The sequence below is a fragment of the Rhamphochromis sp. 'chilingali' genome, assembly GCF_963969265.1.
Source record: "Rhamphochromis sp. 'chilingali' genome assembly, chromosome: 21".
Lineage (NCBI taxonomy): Eukaryota > Metazoa > Chordata > Actinopteri > Cichliformes > Cichlidae > Rhamphochromis > Rhamphochromis sp. 'chilingali'.
In genome coordinates this window covers 31508595-31528350 of record NC_137949.1, presented here as the reverse complement: position 1 = coordinate 31528350, position 19756 = coordinate 31508595, and the positions used below count along the sequence as shown (strand labels likewise).

Here is a 19756-nt window from a genome sequence, read left to right as displayed (position 1 = left end):
ATCACAAGGACGTTTTACCGTCACGTGGGTGCTCATCCCCGTTCCGGAAAGTGCGCCACTTTCCCACGTGACTAATGCTTTTCATGCTGCCTTCATGGACTGTCGTCAATGTTGTGTGTTACGGATTTTAATTTTAGAAATCAGAGTAAAAAAATCAATGTACAAATTAATTTATCTTTGTGATGGAGTCAATACAGTCCCAATGGACTCAGCTAACAGTAAATTAGTAATATATAGACAATTATATCATTTTTTGAAAACAGCAAGACTGGGCTCCAGAAATCAGATTATCATAAAACGTTTTCTTTATTGGATCATGGAAACACATCCACGTTTTTGATTTGCGATATGGCTATAAATGTATTTATAAATCCAATATTTTGACTCACAAAAACAGTGGGATATTTAACTACAACACAACAAACACAGTTAGCGTGGATCAAAGCTTATATGTTTGTTTATTATATAATGAAGTGAAGGTAACTTGGAGAAACATGCTTCAACATGACACACTGCCAGCGCTTCCATCAAGGGAAGGGGGTGGGATAAAGACTTAAAACATCTGGATCATGCACTCTCTGGACTTTCCAACGCCAACCCACTTGACTAAGAAGAGAGAAAAGAGCACAAAGAGTTTTGGTTATGTGTGAGAAAATTTATATTGAGATACACGAGTGTTATTTTCTCTCACACGTACTAGGAACTCCAATGTGGTTCTCAATGAAGCGGATGTAGTTTTGTGCCTTGACTGGGAGGTCATTCCACTTCCTAGCTGCTGAAGTGTCTGTCTTCCAACCTGGGAAGGTCTCATATTCAACCTCCACTTTCTGCAAAACGTCCATGTTGGCTTTGTGTTGAAAAGAAACCAGTTATTACCAACTCTTTAATCAGTCAGTCCTAAACAAAGACCATCAAATTAGGGAAATCGTTTACTCTTTTCCACAACCTGGAAAGTGGGGAATCCTCTTCCCGTTGAGTTTGTAGGCAACTCCAACTTTAATTTCATCCAGCACATCCAGAATGTCAAGTTTTGTCAAAGCAATGCTGTTGAATAGATGTCACATTTAACATGTGCGGTTAATCAGTGTCAGGCTGTGTGACAGTGCAGGAAAATGGCATGCTTGTGGGATAAAACACAAAAACCACAAAGCAGCAGATGAGCACCAGTCCTAATCACTCACGCAGTGAAACCATTAATCATGTGAGCATATCTGACGATGACCAGATCCAGCCAGCCGCAACGTCGCTTCCTTCCCGTGGTCACACCCACTTCGTGACCCCTCGTCTGCAGCAGCTCTCCTATTGCCTACAGAAATAAGCAAGAAATAAACATCTCTGCCTGTTATGATCCTAAAGATCTAAAAATAAATAAATAAAAATACATGCATATTAAGTACACCTGAAGTACACACAGCCGAGTACAATAAAACATCACGAGTTGGAGGATGCCCTTTGAACATCTTGACCTTAGTCCCTATGGCCTGTTCCCGTTACAGGTAACATTAACCCCAGCACACACAGTAAATATATCCTTAACTAAGAGTCTGACCCTAAATTTATCCCTGCGAACATGTGATCTGGAAAAGAGGTAAAGAGCCGTCTCTCACAAAATTTGACAGCTGCACTCAGTGAGAATACCCCCCCCCTTCACACACAGGCCTGCCAGCCGTGCTGCCTGTGTGTCAGCTGGGGGATCACAAACAAACTGTATATGTCAAGCTGAATATCTGCGTGTTACATAACATGTCATGTGTCTCTTTTTACAATACACAGACCGTGAAGGCCAAAAGCCAAACGCGTGACAAGATTTGCCAAGTGCTGCTGCGATACCAGGCACTCACATTGAGCTGTTCGGTGGGGAAGGCTCCAATGCCGACTCTGGTCGTGTAGGCCTTCGCGACGCCAAACACGTCACCAATATTCATCGGAGGGATGCCGAGACCGGTGCATGCTCCTCCCACGGTGCAGTTTGATGATGTCACAAAAGGATATGTTCCTAGAGAGACAATTTTGTATATTACAGCAGCAGCGATTTCTTCCCTTTTCATCACCCATATCCAAAGTAAAGTGAAAAAAAAAGCAAAACAACAAAACTATTGCTATGGCTCCTACCAAAGTCGATGTCAAGCAGAGCAGCATTGGCCCCTTCAACCAGAATTTTCTTAGGGGGGCCATGAAGAGCTTCGTACATATAATAAACACCGTCTCTAACCATCGGCCGCAATCTCTCAGCGAATTCCTCCATGAAGCAAGAAAACAGAGATATGTCTCAGTGCTGGAAACAATAACAGACAGTCACTCAATAACATCACTCTTATCAGTTTCTACCTTTAGTTTTTTCAGCTGGTCCTCAACGTCAACCGTCAAGGATGGATACATGGACTGATACTGTTGGACGAGATTCTTGAATCTAAAGAGATTTACCAGAGGTGTTACCCATGACATATCACTGTATACAAATGGATTTGACTCCTCTGCCTGAGTTTTACACACCATTCCTACCTAGTAGAGAAGTCCTTGAAGTCACCCAGGAGATCACATACGCGTAGACCAGTGCGAGATGCTTTGCTGGAGTATGCAGGTCCAATGCCCTTCTTGGTAGTTCCAATGCTATTACGTAAAACAATGTGTGAGATCAGTGTTGTATTCAATAAATTATCGTGTTGCGTCCTTTGGGAAAGGGTCAGGCTGACTCTGAATGGTGTCCTGCCCTCCTCACTATCGCTACCCTTACTTCTTTCCTTCTTGCGCTTGTCTTTCAGTTTCCTGTAAGCCATCAACAACCTGGTGGAAATCGAACACTGTGGAGAGACAGAAAAAACGATCGATAAGATGCAACCTTGAAGAGATGAATTAAACGGGCTATATATATATATATATATATATATATATATATATATATATATATATTTTTTTTTTTTTTTTTAAACATGGAAACAAAGAACATCTTCATAGATGTACCGAGGTGAGCTCTGTCTGAGACAATGAGTCTCTTCTCCCAGCCTTTCAGACCTGGTCAGAGAATAGAAATCACATGATTACATGCTAATTTGAGTCCACACTAGTTTCACTCATTTCTGCTAAAAATACCTTTCTTGTCATTTTTATCCCCTTCTTCAAACAAACCAGGTAGATGTATAACTACTCCATTACCTAGAAGATGAAGGGAAAAAGCAAGTGAGGGTAAATATTTGAATAATAGTGCATCTCTGTAAATAATAGAAATTGAAGCCTTTACCAATAAGAGATATGCTTTTGGGGTTAATGATCCCACTGGGGAGAAGGTGGAAGTCGTACTCCTTCCCATCCACCACCACTGTGTGTCCTGCATTATTCCCGCCCTATGGATCAAAGAATGTTTATTATTAATAATTATAGTAACTGGCAATGAGCAAGACATACAATCAAACACCCAAGGCCACCTCATCACTTTTAGCCACACTAACATGCCCCGTCTGATTTTTATGATGAGTGATAAGTGCCCTCTTTCCTGAGCTTTTCGAGCATCTATTTTAACTAACAGACTTGGCTGTTGCTGGTGGATCCTCCACTCTGTTCCCCCCTGGATAAGACTTGGCCTTCTCATGTATCATGTCAGCCTGAGAATGTGACTCCTGGAGCCCGGTGGGTTGGGCTCTCAAGCCTTCAGAACACAGGGTTCTAGTCCTGTCAGTAGTACAACACTGCAGGCTGTTGACAGCCTTCTCCGTGCCTGCTGGAGCTGAAGAGACCTCTTGACCGTTATGTGTCTTATGCAAGGCCGGGTCACAGACTGACCTGTCTGGACCTGTTTTTATTGATGATTTAATGCAATCAGAAAGAGTCAGTCAGAGGAAATTTACCCGAGGTGTTAGGTCGATTACAAGCATTAAAGAGTAGTCAGGGTTTCGAAAAAGTGCACTTATTCATGATGCCTGACAGTATTTAAGACATTCGTTTTGAGCTGTCACAGCTGCCTATTGCATATTTTAAATTCGTCACAAATATAAACACGTCGCTTTATTGTAGTGGGGAAAAATATCCACAGCTACACTCGCGTTAAATATACCGGAGCTGCGAGTGTTTTCGCTTTCGCACCTGTTGCACATTACCAGGCGCCAGCAAGTCACAGAATTTATCGTGAGATCACGAATTCATGCAAAAATACTCAGCAGCACCACTCACAGGCAAATCAAATCCACACGTTTACCTGACATCTGCAGACAATGTCAGCTTCGGTAGCCAGTAAATCCACGACCTTCCCTTTCCCCTCATCTCCCCATTGCGCACCGAGCACCACGGTCACTTTGTTCCCCGCGTCATTACGCGGTCGCTTCTGCCCGGTGGCAGCGGGTTGATTTGCGTTTTTTTGGTCTTTCCCCGACCAGCTGAGCGACATGGTGTTGCCTTGAGCCTGTCCGCCTCAAGAAGACCCAACTGTCTCCAAGAGCAGCATTGCCATATGTGTAACCGCATATCCGATGATGTCAGAGCCAGACGCACAGAAGTACGTAGCTGTGCTCAAACAAATCACCCCCAAAGCTGCTGAAGCACCGAGATAACAGTTTTTACACAACCGTCACGAAGGTGGAATTGCTTAAACATTACTTTTTGAGGCTTCTCTAACCGATTCAGATTGCCTCAATACCGCCATCTATGCGAATCAGACGATCAAAAACAGAACAGACGAACAGTATCTTCAATTTTATTAAAATATACCCAACATTAAAAGTTACAGTCCATTCTCGCTCTCCTTTATACGCATATATCCTGTCGCAGATCATTTGATTAACAAAGAAATTAAGACATAAGATTTGTATTATTTTATGATTCAATATCTCAAACCAAACACTGCATCTTTTTATGGGTGCTGCAAACATAAACAAAGCTTATAGCAAAAACACATTCACTGCATATTACAACAATTATACAAACATAAAGAACATTTAGCTTTTTTTCTCCCCCTCAAAATAGTCCTCATAAACACAAAAACCCTCCAGTTTACATAAAGTGACTCGGTAACGTGAAAACTAAGAGGAGAACTAAGGCTGATAGAGCTTTTGCCACTGTGGCACTCTCTTCCCCAAACATTAACTGCAGACTCAGTCGCTGTTTAAAAAAAACAAAACCCTCAAAACTCATCTTTTTAAAACTGCTTTTGGTTAATTTTTTGCCTGTTTTATTTTCTCTTTTTAAATCTTTTTATGACTTGTAATCTTATGTGCAGCACTTTGTGATTCTGTCTTGAAAGGTGCTATAGAAATAAACATTTATTGAAGAAAAAAAAAAAATCCCAGCCTCAGATGTGGTCGCTCTTCTTGGTCAGGATGAGGCTTCACAGAAGACTTCCACATCCTCCAATCAACATTATGGAATCCCAATAAAATAAACTGTTCTGAACTCCTGCTCGGAAGTCAGCATTTTCTTTTCCCTCTCGATTTTCTTTTTCTGGAGTCACCTAGAGAGAACAAATGCTCAAATCAATAGTGCGAATGAAAGCGTGTACTTTAATACCTTTCACAGTTATTTCTGTAAGCGACACTGCCGGCTCAAAGGCCCTTGGCAGAGAGGCGCTTTGCTTGCAAACACTATTATTGGCTTAGAGATGCCCAGAGTTTGAGTTAATTTTTTTTTAATACATTTTATATCATGTACAGTATGTTTAATTAAAGTTTAATTAACAAAACAGCTTACAAGAAGCACACGAGACTGTTAGCAGGTTAAATCGTTGCAGATTCAGAGAATGGACAAGAATATATGGAGGAAGAAGAAGAGGACACAAAAGTGACAGCTTTCATGAAATAACTGTCCACAATGGCTTCACAGAGACTCCACAAACGGCGAGGCTGTTTGAGATCAGAAAACTTAATTTCAATAGATTAACCACTAATTAAAGATGAGTTATTATTGCACAAGACAATACTTTTATTTTGCCCCCCGGCTCAAGTTTAACAGATATCACAAACCCCAAGAGTTTAGCCCGACAACCAGCTAAACTGGGAGAGCGTTAAGAGAGACGGCCGTGTGTTAAAAGTCGGACAACACAGACAAATGAGATCCAGATTCCGGTTAGACCAACAGATGACGTGTTATTTGGAACAAAAGCTCTGACGATGATTGAGTTAATTTCCGGCTTACGGTTTGCCATCCCATCGACTTGACCTACCTCACTGCAACACACAGCCTGTTTTATGTTTAGTGTGTCCTTTCCCACTGTTACCTTGTGTTTCAGAACGGAAAACAGAACATTCAAACAAAAAGGGACCACAGGTTTTAAAAAATCCATTCAGTATTCAATCTTCAAGACAAATGCTGCACGCTGCATTCATACTATTTAATTTAAATGATATGTATTCATGTAAAATATTTATGCACATATAGTAAAATAGCCCATACATAAGATATAAAATGTTAAATGGAATAAAAACAACACTAACAGAGGATTCGCTTTAAGAAACGTCAAGAGGCTAGCATTCCAGAGATGGCCTTTATTGAAGTGAATGGATAGGTTACCTTGATTACTCTTCTTTTTGTTTCGTTTAAAGAGCTTCATCTGTTTCTTTGGGTCTGGCTTAAGGGCTTCGGACACAGATGCCAGATCTTCTGGTTCCAGTGCATCTTGGACGTCGCATTGCACGATGCCTTCATCGAGCGTAATCAGGCTCTTTTTGGGGTCTGCAAGTTTGCAACTATCGACCTCGTCTTGGCCAGACGTTTTCGCCCCCGTGTACGCGGTCTCCTCGTGCCACTTCTCTTGCCCTACAGTCTCTGGTAAATGGCTTGGTTTATTAGTAGTTTTTCCTTTCCCCTCTCCCATAATATCGCTTTCCATGCTCCGCTTTGTGTCCGTACTTGGAATTTCTTTGACATGAACGTTTACGCTAAGATCCGTTGGCTGCTCGGGGGCCGGGCTGGGTGTGTCGTCAAACGTAGCCTCCAGCAGGTCAGAGTCTGAGAGGGATGAAGGACTGATGACGCTGGTCTCTGCTGAATCTAGTGAAAAGCCATTTGTGGGGAGGCATGGTTGGTGGTCCCCTTTAACCTGAGACTGAGCTTGAGTCACATCTATGGGTGATGCTGCATCTTTCTCTGGCTGCAGAGATGTAGGTCTTCCCAGGAGTGCCGCTGGAGCCGTCTTTCCTGGGAGTGTGCTTGGAGGTGCGGCTGTGCCGTCGTGCACTGCATTCAGCTGAGGAGCCGGCAGAGTCTCTTCTGACGGGCTTATAAAGCCGTTCACCTCGCCCGTGCTGTTGTGGCGACCCTCTGTCCGAGACGCGGTAGGAGCGGAAATGGTGGCCATGTCGACGGCTTCTTCGCCTACAGACTTCACACTTGATCCTGGGGGACAGAACAGCCGATCAGTTAACAGAATTAACATCTGAAGTTAGGGGATGTTCTGCAGCGAGCAATGAGACAGGACGACTAGAGGCTCTCCATAAAAAGAAATGCTCACATGGGCTCCACAAAGCAAAAAACAAAAACAAACAAAAAGCAATGGCGCTAACTTAGCGAGACGGGAGGCGGTGCAGAAGCACAAATAATCCAACAAGGCAGTTTTGTGGCTCGCGGTTAAGCGGATCAGGAGCGGAGCTAGGAACTGCGGATGGAGACCACGGCCTCGTATCCTTACCATGTGGGCAGGTATCCCTACGCATTTCACTAGAAGGGAGGCTTTCCGAATCGCACCTTGGCCGGGTCTTTCTGAGGCTGAAACCTTTTCTGATGTCCGCCAGGAGGTTTTCTATGATGCAGCCGTCGTTCTGCGGCACAAAACCTTTCTTGACTAAAAAGAAGGGCACAAAGAGGACATGGGAAACACGATAGTCACATCACATCTTGTTCAAAATTTTCTAGTACAGTAGAAGAACACAGCGCTCTTCACAACTTACTTATTTTCCCATTCTCTCCTTTCTGTCTCTTGGACTCTTCCTCTGCCAGCTGCTTCTTTCTCTTCTCAGCCTTGGCCACCTGTTCTGTCCGAGTTTTGTTTTCCTGTTATCATTAAGGAAGGATTTCACTATCTCGCAAGTACAAAATGTACATAGCAGTTTGTCTTTGTGTCATTTGGTCCGTAGCATATTAACATGTCTTAGTTTTCCACAGTTTATTGATACAAATGTTACAAACAAAACACTACCTCCCATACACAAGAGGAAGATTTAACAGTGCCAAGTACACACACACACACACACACACAATCTTAAGATTGTCTCATAATGCTTGACATCAACCAAAGCGGCCTCTGACCTTCAGCGCCTTGATGAAGAGTCCTCGGAAAGTCCTGATGGTACCGAAGAGTTCCTCCAGTGACAGCTGATTGGCATCTTCACATAAATAGACAGCCAGTTCACCCTTTTTCGTCTCAATCGCGGCGAATCTCTCGTTTAATTCTCCGAACAACTCCAGATTTGCCTGCAGCAGAGAGAGAGAAGCATTTGGGATGTGGATCCAGCTGCCAAGAAAACAGTGCCGAGTTATGCAGTTTTGCAGCCATTTGGAGAAAAAGCAAAGATTGACATTTTACCTCGAGAACTTTTGCATACTGCTCCTTCACCTCCTCCGCAGAGTTGGAGACTTTCTTGGCTGTCTCATTCAGCCGTTTGAGTAACGCACTGGCTTCTGACTGAACAGAGTCCAGGTTAATTCTGAGGAGCAAGGGTGACAAGCGCCAAGTGTTAGAAATCTTTGACAAAATAGTTGAAGAAAAAAAAATTAAGACTAAGTTTGCATGAAAGATTTCCATACCCTGCTGCCTTTTCACATATGGCTATTTCATCCGGTAGAGCCAACAGCTCTGGGTGGTTTGCCTCTGCTTCCTTTGCAAAACAAGCCATGCAATGGGTGATTAAACAATTTCATGACCGAGGAGAAAAAACCCCCCAAAAGACACTGCAGTAGCTGCTGGCCGGTTTGCGTACCTCCAGGATGTGATGAAGCAGCGTAATGCGGCTCTTGTTGGCCTTGGTTTCTGTGAGCTTGAGCAGGGAGCTAATCTTGAACCCCTCGGCGTTCCCAGTGTGACTTCCCTGAAAGTGGACCAGTGATTAAAAATGCAAACTGTCTAAATGTCAGCTCAACTGACGGAGAAATGAGGGATGAGGTTCTTACATAGTTGAGAAAATTTCCCACGTCGAGGATGAGCCTGCAAAAACTGGGCATGAGCGTGCTCGTTCTAAGAGCTGGGAAACCAGTGACATTGTGTTAACATATAAGACATATTTTAAGCTAGCCAATTAAAACAAAGTTCACCCTTAATCAAATTTCCTTATTTTTCCACAATCAGGCCTGTTGTGCTATTTTCATAAATGATGTCCCAGTTATTTAGCAAATAGACAAGCTTCGTTGTGCAGGAACTTTTTTCTTGCTTAAGTGAATGCATCGTCATCACTGAACAGAAGGAAGCCCACATCCATCCCCACGTGAAGCATGCGCCTGTGACAGATAACAGGACGTAAACATTAATGATACTCCTCTCACCTGGGCTGTAATGCCATCTACTCGCATTAAGCTGGTGGATATATTCATCCATCTACTCAATTTCCTTCCTCCCCAAACCACTGCCTTATCCTCTTCCTGAGGCACTCCCAAGCCAGCTGAGACACATAATGTCTCCAGTGTGTCCCGGGCTTTCTCCCTGTTGGATATGCCCAAAACGTCTTCACCTAGGAGGCGACCGGATAGCATCGTAGTCAGACACCCACTCACCTCAGCTGGCTGTGGAGGAGTGAACGCGGATGACTACGTTCCTCACCTGTACAAACAGTGCTCAGTCATGACAACATGATGCGGATGGACTAATCAAGCTGACAGCTTCGCCTTCACACTCAGCTCTTTCTTCACCATAACAGACTAACACACTGCCCGCATCACCGCATATCGTGCAGCAAATCCATTTGCCAATCCTGCACTCCTCCACTCACGAACTAAACCTGTAAATACGTGAACTCCTCCACATGAGACGATAGCTCAGCTCCACCCTTTTCCTGGCGGAGGATAGTGGGCTTCGCTCTGTCTCACTTGGCTTCAAGCCACCTCGGAGATGGATGTGGTGGCTAGAAGTGCTCAATAAAACACACATTGTGCAAAAAGCCAGCATGATTCGGAGAATGCAGAGCCAGACACCCTTCCAGGTGTAGATGGCTCGGTAAAGAGAGAAAATAGTTCCCACACAAAACTGCTCAAAATAAGAATTATGGATTTGGTTTTTTTTTGAGTAGCTGCATCATGATTTCTGGAAAGAGACGTTGCAGTTGCACAAATCCAACATTTTCTGCTTTGAATATCCTCAAGGCAAGTGCCATGTGCTTTCATTGGAGTCAAGAGTTCAACAGATACACTGATGAAAAGCCAGAAAACTGATTTTAAGGTGAACCCCTCCCTTAAGAATTATAGCTGAATGCATGCGAACACAGGTGAGGGACTAAGGTTTACTTACAGTGGCAGGCCTCCTCCATAAGCTTGACTTTAGGTTTGAGCATCTCCAACACTGATGCAGTTTCCTCGCACAAAAGCATGCACTCAATCCTCAACTGATAACTGAAGAGAAGAGCGAGAAGAGAAGAAGTCACGCACACGGCAGCCACGCAAGCAACACTTAAAGCAGAAATAAACTTAAAAGAAGGGGGGGGGGGGGTTACCACGGCACAGTAAGGAGAGCGGTGTAGAAGCGATCGACGTTTGCCAGCTTGTCTTTCTCTCCCTGGTAGGACTTCAGATTCTCCATCTACGTGAAAACACAAAGCACTGACTCAGACAAAGCACCATCATTCTCAAGCAGGGCCTTAATTGGCAGATAAAAACACTCGAGGTAAGGATGTTGGCAGCACAAACCTCATGCTTCTCTGGCAGGAGCTTAAGCAGCTGTTTTAGCACCTCCACGTCAAACCGAGTCCGATCCCCACTCTGGATCATGCCCACAAACTCCTCGTTTGTGCTGGACGGAGAGAACATAAAAGGTAGAAACACGAGCAAAACGCATCAAATCACAAAAATGTGTTTGATATCTCACCATTTGAACTGCTTGAGGAATATATTCACGTTCAAGCTTTTCTTTGGGTCGATGAACGTGATCTATAAAAAGGTGGGTGGAGAAGGGGGGTGTAAGAGAACAAAAACAGGATTACTGATTGTTCGCCTCTGCTTATTAGCAGTGTTTTTCTGAGTGTTTCTGCTCCGAGGAGCACCGTCGAGAGCTGACCAAGCACACCTCTTTAGGCTCCTTCTTGACAGGAGCAGCTGCCCCCTTGTCTTTGTGTTCGGCCACCGGGAGGCAGAACAGCTGCTCGATGCTGCTGTAGTCGGGCTCGTGAGGAGGCGGCTCTTTCTGAACCGAGGCCCACATGGAGTGACCATCTGTGTGCACGAAGGAAAAGAGTAACCCGTCATGAGCTTGTGCGGCTCCACTTTTGTACGGACATTGTGCCAAGTGATCATCTCTCTCCTTCCAGAAACTTGAGGGAAGCCTTCGACACCCACATTAATTAACACCCAATTTTGGATGGTTTAACAACTCAGAGCGCTATTCATGTCAGCGCTCCACTCCCATCAACTGTCCACTACACAGATGGCAGCAGCCAATGCCTTTGCTTAAATTCCTCATAATTATTGCTATTTAAAAATGTGGGACCTATACTGTATGAGCTGATAATACAGATTTATGCAACAGAAGAATTAGTATGAGATTTGACAGTTATTAAAATTAAAATAAAAAATTTTAAAAAATGGAGGTTTTATCCACTTACCAGTAACAGTGCGAAGTTTCTGCCAGTTGAGCTTCTTCATCCTCAGAGTGGGACAGCGGCTTGTCTTTGAGGGCGCGCTGCAGCCCAGGGCCAGGCTACTCTGGGCCACAATCATGCCTGTTGGAGGTGGAGGCGGAGGAGGCATGCCGGGTAAAGGTGGAGGCGGTGGTGGCCCACCACCCATCCCTGGTAAGGGCGGGGGAGGAGGGGGGACCCCTGGTCCAAAGGGCAGAGGAGGTGGTGGTGGGGGAGCCATTCCAGGCAATGGAGGAGGTGGCGGGGGACCAGCAAACCCTCCAGGTAGCGGTGGAGGAGGTGGCGGCGGTGGTGGTGGCGGGCACTGCTTAGAGGGCGGTAGAGGGGGTGGTGGGGGTGGAACAGAGGTACACAGTGGCCTTTTAGGGGACGGTGTGCTTTTGTTTGGCTTCTCCGTGTACGGGTGATCCAGCTCCGTCTGCACAGCCTTATCCACTTTGACCCGCAGTCCGTCCACCTCGTGCCGATCGTCGCAGCTTTTTCTTTTAAAAACCATCAGCCGCTGCATGATCTTCTCACAGGACTCCATCTGAGCTGCAGCACAAAACCAGAAAACACACACACGATGTGAATTAGCTTCCCACTCTACAACAGAAGCTTTCAGCCATCCTAACACCGGCTCCCTGCCTTTCATCTCAAGGCGCTCTATATGCCTGAATAATCACTCGTCTTCACCATGTGGCCACTAAGCAGCCATTAGCCTCTTTTAAAGTGTTGATCTGGAGTGAATCAGAATCAGAATACTTTATTGATCCCTGGGGGAAATTATTTTTTGTTACAGTGCTCCATTTTAAACCAACAAGCATTGTTGCTGCTGTGCTGACTCACAGTCCTGGGCGAGCAGTATGGCTCTGTTAGTGATGGCCTCCAGAGCCAGCCAGATGTCAGGGCGCCCTGGTCCCAGCACCAGCAACGTCTGCAGGATGGACAACAGCTGGAGAGAGGCTGGGGAGCTGCTCACCTGCACACAAACACCCACAAGAACATTAAGCTTGATAATTTGCACAAGGATAATAAGGTATTTTAATCTGTAGCTTATTAACAGATCCCTCTCTTTACTGTGACACTTCTGAGAGAAAAGCCGCATTCATGCAGTGTTCTGCTTGATGGACTATATTTTTTATTAGGAGGAGTTGACAGAGCCATTTCAATAGGCTTTTCTCACCTTGTTAAAAAGTGTAGTAAAAACCTCCAGGTGATTACTCATATCAATGCCCCCATACACTCGCAGGAGCTCTTCCTCATCTTCAGCCATCGCCTCTTCAAAAGCTTCGCACTGAATAATCAAGTCTTCATCCTCCTGCTCCCTGCAAACGCACACACGCGTATTACAGTCATAGCTCGGTTCATAGTTTAGTTCAGTCCCATTTTCAGTGTTTTTTCCTTAAAAAGTTCTGACAAGGACCTTTGATCCAATTTATGCCATTAATGGAAATACATCACAAAACTATTTTTCTAAAAGCACCATTTCACTTGCGGTGATTATAGCTTTTAAAAAGGAACCTTTAAAAATGTACCTCAGCGACTTTATTGCGGAAATTAAGAGGCTGAAAAAAATAATCAAATGTGAACACCAGAAGGATGGCTCACCTCAGCTTTGGCAGAACATCAAGTAACTGAAGCCCTGCAAGCAAAATAACACAAAATGACACAGCTCCGAGTAAAACAACAAGAAATCATGAAATGTCTTACAAACAGTGTCGCCTGCCGCCACACAGGACTATATGTTAGTTTGGGGGGAAATTCCAGGAAGTCACGGGTGAACAATCAGAAAGGAGGCGTGGCCAATCAGGTGGCTGATTGGTCCAAACCAATTGGACCAATCAGGTGGCTGATTGGTCCAAAACTAATATGCTGGGGGAGAGAAGCTATGGGATATTTCTCAAACCATCATGAATGTGGTGCTCTTCAGGAAGCTTGGCGGTTAACACTTGTTCCTCATTTAAAATAACTGTTAACTTAGTCAAAGGTTAAACCAGTGTTTGCACAGAATATACACTAGTGGCCCTCAGAGGAAACGGCCTACTCTGCATTCAAGGTTTAATGCTGCCCAATTATTCTGAGAGTGGTGATATTTTCATTTCTGCTGATTTGTGGTGCAAAATGAATGAATTACACCATCTAATAAAGGCTTGAATTTATTTATTTTTTAATTCTCAGGCATTTTGTAAAAGTGAGAATGAGGCCAGGAGACCTATTCTTAGTCAGACCCAGTGACAGATATATTCGTATGAGCGCTCCTGCCCATGGCCTGCTTTCCCCCTTTGTATTCACTTTGAGCTAACAGTTTACCCACAGCGTCACCTTTTCCTATAACAGGACAGTAAAGGAATTAACTGTTGAGGAGCAGCCAAACCTACCGATGAACTCCTTTCTCATCCTATCCCGCTGCCTGAGGTCCTCTGTCCCAAAGATGAGAGCGTTGATGACACTGAGGAGCGTGACCATGTAAGGGACGTTATCTGTGGCCTGGAGCTCGTTCATAATCACGCTGAAGCGATACTGCTGTGTCTTTACGCCCTGAAGGAGAAACCACATTTGAGATGTGAGAGGAAAGTCAGAATGGAGCTCTGCTAACTTTTCTACAGGTTTAATCTGCTTGCCTTGTAATGTTCCAGGGCGTCAAGTGCCAGCCGATGACCGTCCAGAGAGAACATGCTGAGGGCTGCAAGAAGCTCAAACACCTGCTTCTTCACCATGGTGTTGGAGGTGTCCAACGCTGTGTAGCATAATGATTGCACACATCAGCAAAGGATGAATTCTCCTATTTTCCATATCAGTTTTCCTTAAAATAATTCCCCCGTGTCTACTCTTTCCGCTTTGTGTCCAGACCTAAAGTAAAAGGATTGTTTTGCCGTCTTTGAGGCAACACTACTTGAACTTTGCCCTCTAAAGATCTGTTGCTGTACTGTAGATAAATATGTGTCTGTAGGTGGGGAAATCCAATATTCACAGCACACTGTCACGTTACAAATTCAGGGATGTCCCGAAGCGACCCTTAATGACTCATGTCTGCATGTTAAAGCTGAGGACATGCCTGGAAAATTCAGCTTGACAGAATGAGTCACAGAGAACCCTTTAATCATGTGAGCTATGACCACTTTAACACAATATTACAAATGTTACATAAAACACGAAAAAAAAAGGTCAAATCTCCTGCCATTAAAGAGGAGACGGCTTTATTTGAAAGAACTTTTAACAATGAAATATCTGGAACGTTTATTTCCATGTGAGACTGAGCAGAGGCATCAACACGACACTGGGAAAGCGCATTTGTGGTCAACCTTGGGAGAGCTTCCGAATGTATCCCTCGTTTTCTATGATGAAGTGAATCCCCGCCGTCGAGTTCATCACTGCTCGGACGCAGCTGACGCAGGTGAGCTGCAGGAGAGCATCTGCAATGCGAGAGCATCCGCGCCCGGAGAGACGGTCCAGGGCCTCCAGGAGGAGATCCAGCCCGCTTAACTCCAGGAACTGCACCATCCATGTCTGATCGCTGCCTTCCAGGCGACGCTTCAGCCCAGAGTAGTTGACGACAGTGGGGACTTGGAGCAGTCTGATGCACAGCTCTGGATCAGAATTCTCCAGGTTGGCTTCCTGCTGAGTGTCAGAGTCCTGCGAGGAACCCAGGCGATCCCTGACCGCCGCCCACTTCTTTTTCCCATCTGATTTTCCAGACATTGCTGCTGTATAAACTGCAGGTGGGGAGAAAAAAAGAGAAACATTTACAGTTCTGCAAGTGCTGTACAGATGAAGCGAAACAGCTCTCAGGAAATTCTGCAAGTTGGTAGCGTGCCGATACCGCCTGCCTGCTTGCGCCGACATGCTGTAATCTTGTGTGGCAGAGGGCTATCATTGTTATCCAAACCACAGAAAACAGGCCAAAACTATTCTTTATCAAAAGCAGAATGGAAAACGACAGCTTTGCACTTTAGAAACGAGTAAAAGATACGTCAGCGGCCATCACCAGCTCTGCCAAACATTCCATCTTAATCCTGCTTGAGCGAGTCTGACTGCCAGCTCATCAGAACTCTGCACAAAGCCAGGCTTGATGCTATTTGGATAACCTGTTCAGTATTTTCAACAACAATAAATTAAATGCCAAGTTAGCTGGAATTAAACTGCAACGTTTGGGAGGCGTGCTTGTGAAGAGCTGATACAAAGAAGGAAGCTCACGCACTGATGGGCACACACGATCCCTAAAAGTCGCCTTTTTCTGGTGTATTTTCCCATCAGTGCAATCCCCACTTTCACCAATCCGTCTCAACCAGAGCCTCGAAATAAATAACACAGGCACATTCCTACACACGGAGAAAGTCAACAGGGTAAGAGTTTAATCCAAAAAAGGGGAAAACTTTGCCCCGAAAGTCTAAAAATACTTTGTTTCCAAACTTGAAGTTGCAATATTAGCTGCTCCACCACAAGAAGGCTCCTGTGTCCCCAGTTGTTGATTTTACACTTGGCACGGAAAGGATATACAAACGAGACAACGGAGCGAGCACGGAGAAACAATGCAGGGCAAAAAAGGTCAGGAAAGGAATTCCAGCCTTCACCAGTCCTCTTTATCAACCTAAGCAACAACATAAGGCTCTGCTTTCTGCATGTTAGATGCTCTGTAAACGAAACTGCTTGCAAATGTCTTCGCTGACTCCTATAAGTGGGTATTTTCTCTGAGAACAAAGCTGCTGTCTTGTGAAACATCCTCCAAATTGAATTTCAATCCGCTCTGCGGAGTCAAGGTAAAAATGAAGCCTTTCTTTTCTCACTTTTTTTCTCTCCTGGCAAAGCATTTGTCACTTCTGACTGCAGCATTTCAGTCCTGCTGCCAGTGTGAGAGTGTTACCGTGGCAGCAAGCAGCCAGACAATGGTCTTTTACAATAGGCCTTCTCAATGCTCTTCAAAGGGCCGTGTTCATCAGTCACAAAATGGATGCATGCTCCCTAACCCCCTTCCTCCTCCTCTTTCTCAGGCTAATAAGACTTATGGCCACTAATCCTTTACACACTTTCTGATTCAGAGGTACAGCTTGCTCTCATTTCCAAAGTAACTGGAGAACAAAAGTTGCAAATTGACGCCTGTAAACGGGAGAATTTTCACAGTCATGAATACTGTGAAGTTACTGGGAGTCATTAAAATGCGCTGAGAATTTTGTTAAGTGGATTCCACAGCTGACTCACACACTTCCAAAGAGAGGCTGGTGTGTAGAAAAAGCGTGCCGCGACTTGGCATGACTTGGCAGCACAGTTTGGGAACTTTTCAGAAGGGAAGGAAAGGACTTTCCTGGGAGAGGAAGCTTGGCTTGTGATAAATACACTGGTGGTATGACAGCTCCAGTTCCTCCTTTGATGCTTTAGTTTCATTTCTAAGGAGTGCTTTCCGACTTAAGACACATTCTATCCAAGCACAAATATCTGGGCTACATGCTGAGCAACATCAGAGATGATGTGTAGGGAAACAACACATGCAATTCAAAAATGATCGTATAGTACAAAAAGTCTGAAATCAGTAAAAAGGCTGCTGAAGTTTCACGTAAAAAGTGCTCACTTGGTTGATCAGGTGACTAAGATGCCAAAAGACGGTGTCAAAACAGCGTCATTAGTGTGCCCAAACATCCTGCCTGGAGAATTTCCACTGTGTCATTCCACTTTGCTTTCTCTGCACTTTCCTGTGTGCTCTCTACTCCTCTATCAATTAAAGCCAACAAAAAGTCTATCCTTGTTTGCAAGTCATACACCCACCCACCTGATTAAATCTACAGTGTTGATGTCAGACACAGGCCCTCCAAATCCAGCATTTCTCAATAAAAGAAATCAGTGCTTATCAAGACTTATTCATTCGTTCAAATTCAGATTTCTATTTATAGAAAATTACAGTTTTTTTTCTACTTCAGACACAAAGCTTTTAGATGCCAACCCAGAATCTCCCTGAACTCCCGTTTCCCATTACCTGACTGATCAAAAGCCATTCACGCGCAGTAGATAAGCAACTATAAAGGAACAACAAATAAAAGGAAAAAAGGCGACACACCTTTTAGTGGTGCATAATAAAAAGAAAAGAAAAGAAGTAAGATAGCTGCTTAAATTCCTATGTAGATCTAGCAGTTTAGTTACGTCGAGTGATCCTCTGGTTAACTGCTCCTCAGCACTAATGTTTGCAGCATATTCTTTTCTGCACTCCTCAAACATAAGCCACTTTCATTTTCCGACCTTGTCTGCCAGAACATGTACCACTAATAGCAGGCTGATTCACTGCATCAGGACAAACCTACTCACCGGTCCTCTGGTTTAGCCGCCTACACAAGCAGCCCACTGCTACAGTACAACCTCAACACTTGTGAACATGCAGGGACATCTCCACTGACTTATTTCCTCAGAAGCATATGCACAGATTCTGTGTGCAGGGCCATGTATGACAGTAATCACAAACAGTAAATAAACAATATACAGTCTACTGAGACACCAGATTGAGCAGAAATTGTATGAAATTTGAGACTATTTCATTTAAACACTGAAACTACGGCTGAAATCACGTAAATCCCTTTATGGATGATGTTAATTAGAGTTTGAGTATTTACAAATAATTAAGCGTTAATCCACACTTTAATAATCTTGTTGCCCCCCCCCCCCCACTCCACTCTGTATTTACATAATGATTATTGCAGCAGAGCACATCTGGTGCTCGTTTAAGGAGCATCCACATCCACACCTCCTCTGATTGTCTTTCCGCTTTTCGAGGGAGTGACAGGCATGCCTGTAAAGTCTTCAAGCGCATTCTGGAGTTAAAACGCAATTCAGTGTTAGTGTGGCCCCAGACTGACCGCGCACGTAACATCGGCATTTTTGACTAAAGCCACGCGTGACAACCCGCGATGTCCAAGTTACAGCCTTGAAACTGCAGCTGGACATTTTTGGCCAAACTGTTTTGTTTTCCAGCCTTTCAGCCTCTCTGGCAGCGCGGCTTTTAAAGGGACAGCCTGTTACTACCTCCACACTGTCACTTTGAGAGCCTGCATTGCACACTGCTCCATTATTACCGACCGTTTGCGCTGCGATTTTCCCACATATCAGGAAACATAACGGGACTTAGTCACCTCAGAGTGGCGAGAAAAACACGCAAGAAAACACATTGATAACAGCATCTACCGTCACATCACATATAGGCGCTCAAAACGGCGTCGCACTATTACAGATCACCTATCGGCTGAGTGTGATGCCTTACCTGCCTTTATTCCATTAATATAACTACACCTCAAAAATCGCGTCCTCGGCAGTGTCTCGTTTAGGGGGGCGCTTTGCAGTCATCCAGACTCTCATTACTGAGGAAAAAAGACGAGACGAGGACCTCTAAAATATCGGCACTGTGCGGCAGGTCAGTCCTTCATGGTATGCGATGGTCCCTTTCAAGTCGCTACAGCCCCTCTGCTTCCACACAGTTGTGAAACAGCGACGGTGTCAAAGCAGCGTCATTAGTGTGCCCACACATCCGCTTTGGACTTTCAGAATAAACTCAACAGCGAAGAAACCGCAAACGCCTGAAATGTGGTTACACTATAATAAAAAAGGATAAAATAATAGTACATAAATACATTTTAATGAATAATAATAATAATAATAATCGTTTAAAAATATTGTTATTAAAATTGTTGTTGTATAATTAAAAACGACGTTTTTAAACCAAAGCCAGCCCTTACAGCAACAATTGCCCTACCACTGTGACTTAAGTACAAAAAACAAACAAAGAAACAAACAAAATTTAGTCTTGAGATGACTTTTAGTTGGCAGAAAATTACACACTAACAGAAAGAGAACTATCTCCATATCGTATGCCTGCAGTTTATGATCAGAATACGTGTATATCCAGTGTATGAATGTGAGAGTGAATGAATAGTGGTATTGTAAAGCGCTTTGGGTGCCTTGAAAAGCGCTATATAAATCCAATCATTATTATTATTATTATTATTATTATTATATACGGTTTTAAATGCTGTTAAAAATACTAA

General features: G+C 44.1%; 2 protein-coding genes across 5 annotated transcripts; both read right to left on the bottom strand.

Annotated features, from left to right (window-relative positions):
* Positions 1-282: 282 nt before the first annotated feature.
* adss1 (adenylosuccinate synthase 1) lies at positions 283-4455 on the bottom strand. Its single transcript, XM_080871277.1, has 13 exons — positions 4190-4455; positions 3239-3341; positions 3091-3153; positions 2962-3012; positions 2735-2801; positions 2503-2610; positions 2329-2410; positions 2113-2239; positions 1842-1996; positions 1182-1306; positions 947-1044; positions 698-847; positions 283-606 (listed from the first exon to the last, which is right to left on the bottom strand). Exons 1-13 carry the CDS (start codon positions 4376-4378, stop codon positions 554-556), a joined length of 1371 nt encoding a protein of 456 aa, XP_080727403.1. The 5' UTR covers positions 4379-4455; the 3' UTR covers positions 283-553.
* A 213-nt stretch (positions 4456-4668) lies between these two features.
* On the bottom strand, positions 4669-19177 carry LOC308390187 (inverted formin-2-like; the record flags this gene model as incomplete). 4 transcript variants are annotated; one of them, XM_080871907.1, is made up of 23 exons in its annotated part: positions 18976-19177; positions 15041-15451; positions 14360-14475; positions 14117-14276; positions 13347-13380; positions 12922-13063; positions 12585-12717; positions 11721-12290; positions 11186-11331; positions 10988-11049; positions 10810-10912; positions 10617-10702; positions 10415-10515; positions 9088-9158; positions 8898-9005; positions 8725-8795; positions 8504-8624; positions 8227-8391; positions 7869-7971; positions 7610-7762; positions 6493-7317; positions 6146-6199; positions 4669-5437 (listed from the first exon to the last, which is right to left on the bottom strand). In XM_080871907.1, the coding sequence occupies exons 2-22, from the start codon at positions 15435-15437 to the stop codon at positions 6147-6149; spliced, it is 3720 nt and encodes a 1239-aa protein (XP_080728033.1). In that variant the 5' UTR covers positions 15438-15451; positions 18976-19177. The 4 variants fall into 4 exon arrangements, with proteins under 4 accessions (XP_080728033.1, XP_080728030.1, XP_080728031.1 ...); XM_080871904.1 differs by having other exon boundaries at positions 4669-7317; XM_080871905.1 differs by lacking the exons at positions 4669-5437; positions 6146-6199 and having other exon boundaries at positions 6867-7317; positions 7666-7762.
* Between the last annotated feature and the right edge of the window lie 579 nt (positions 19178-19756).

Coding starts and splice junctions, on each gene's coding strand:
- adss1 (XM_080871277.1), bottom strand. CDS start 4,378: ATGTCGCTCAGCTGGTCGGGGAAAGACCAAAAAAACGCAAATCAACCC. Junction 3,154..3,238: donor CAAAAGCATATCTCTTATTG/GTAAAGGCTTCA, acceptor TTCATCTTCTAG/GTAATGGAGTAGTTATACAT. Junction 1,997..2,112: donor TCTGCTTGACATCGACTTTG/GTAGGAGCCATA, acceptor TTGTCTCTCTAG/GAACATATCCTTTTGTGACA.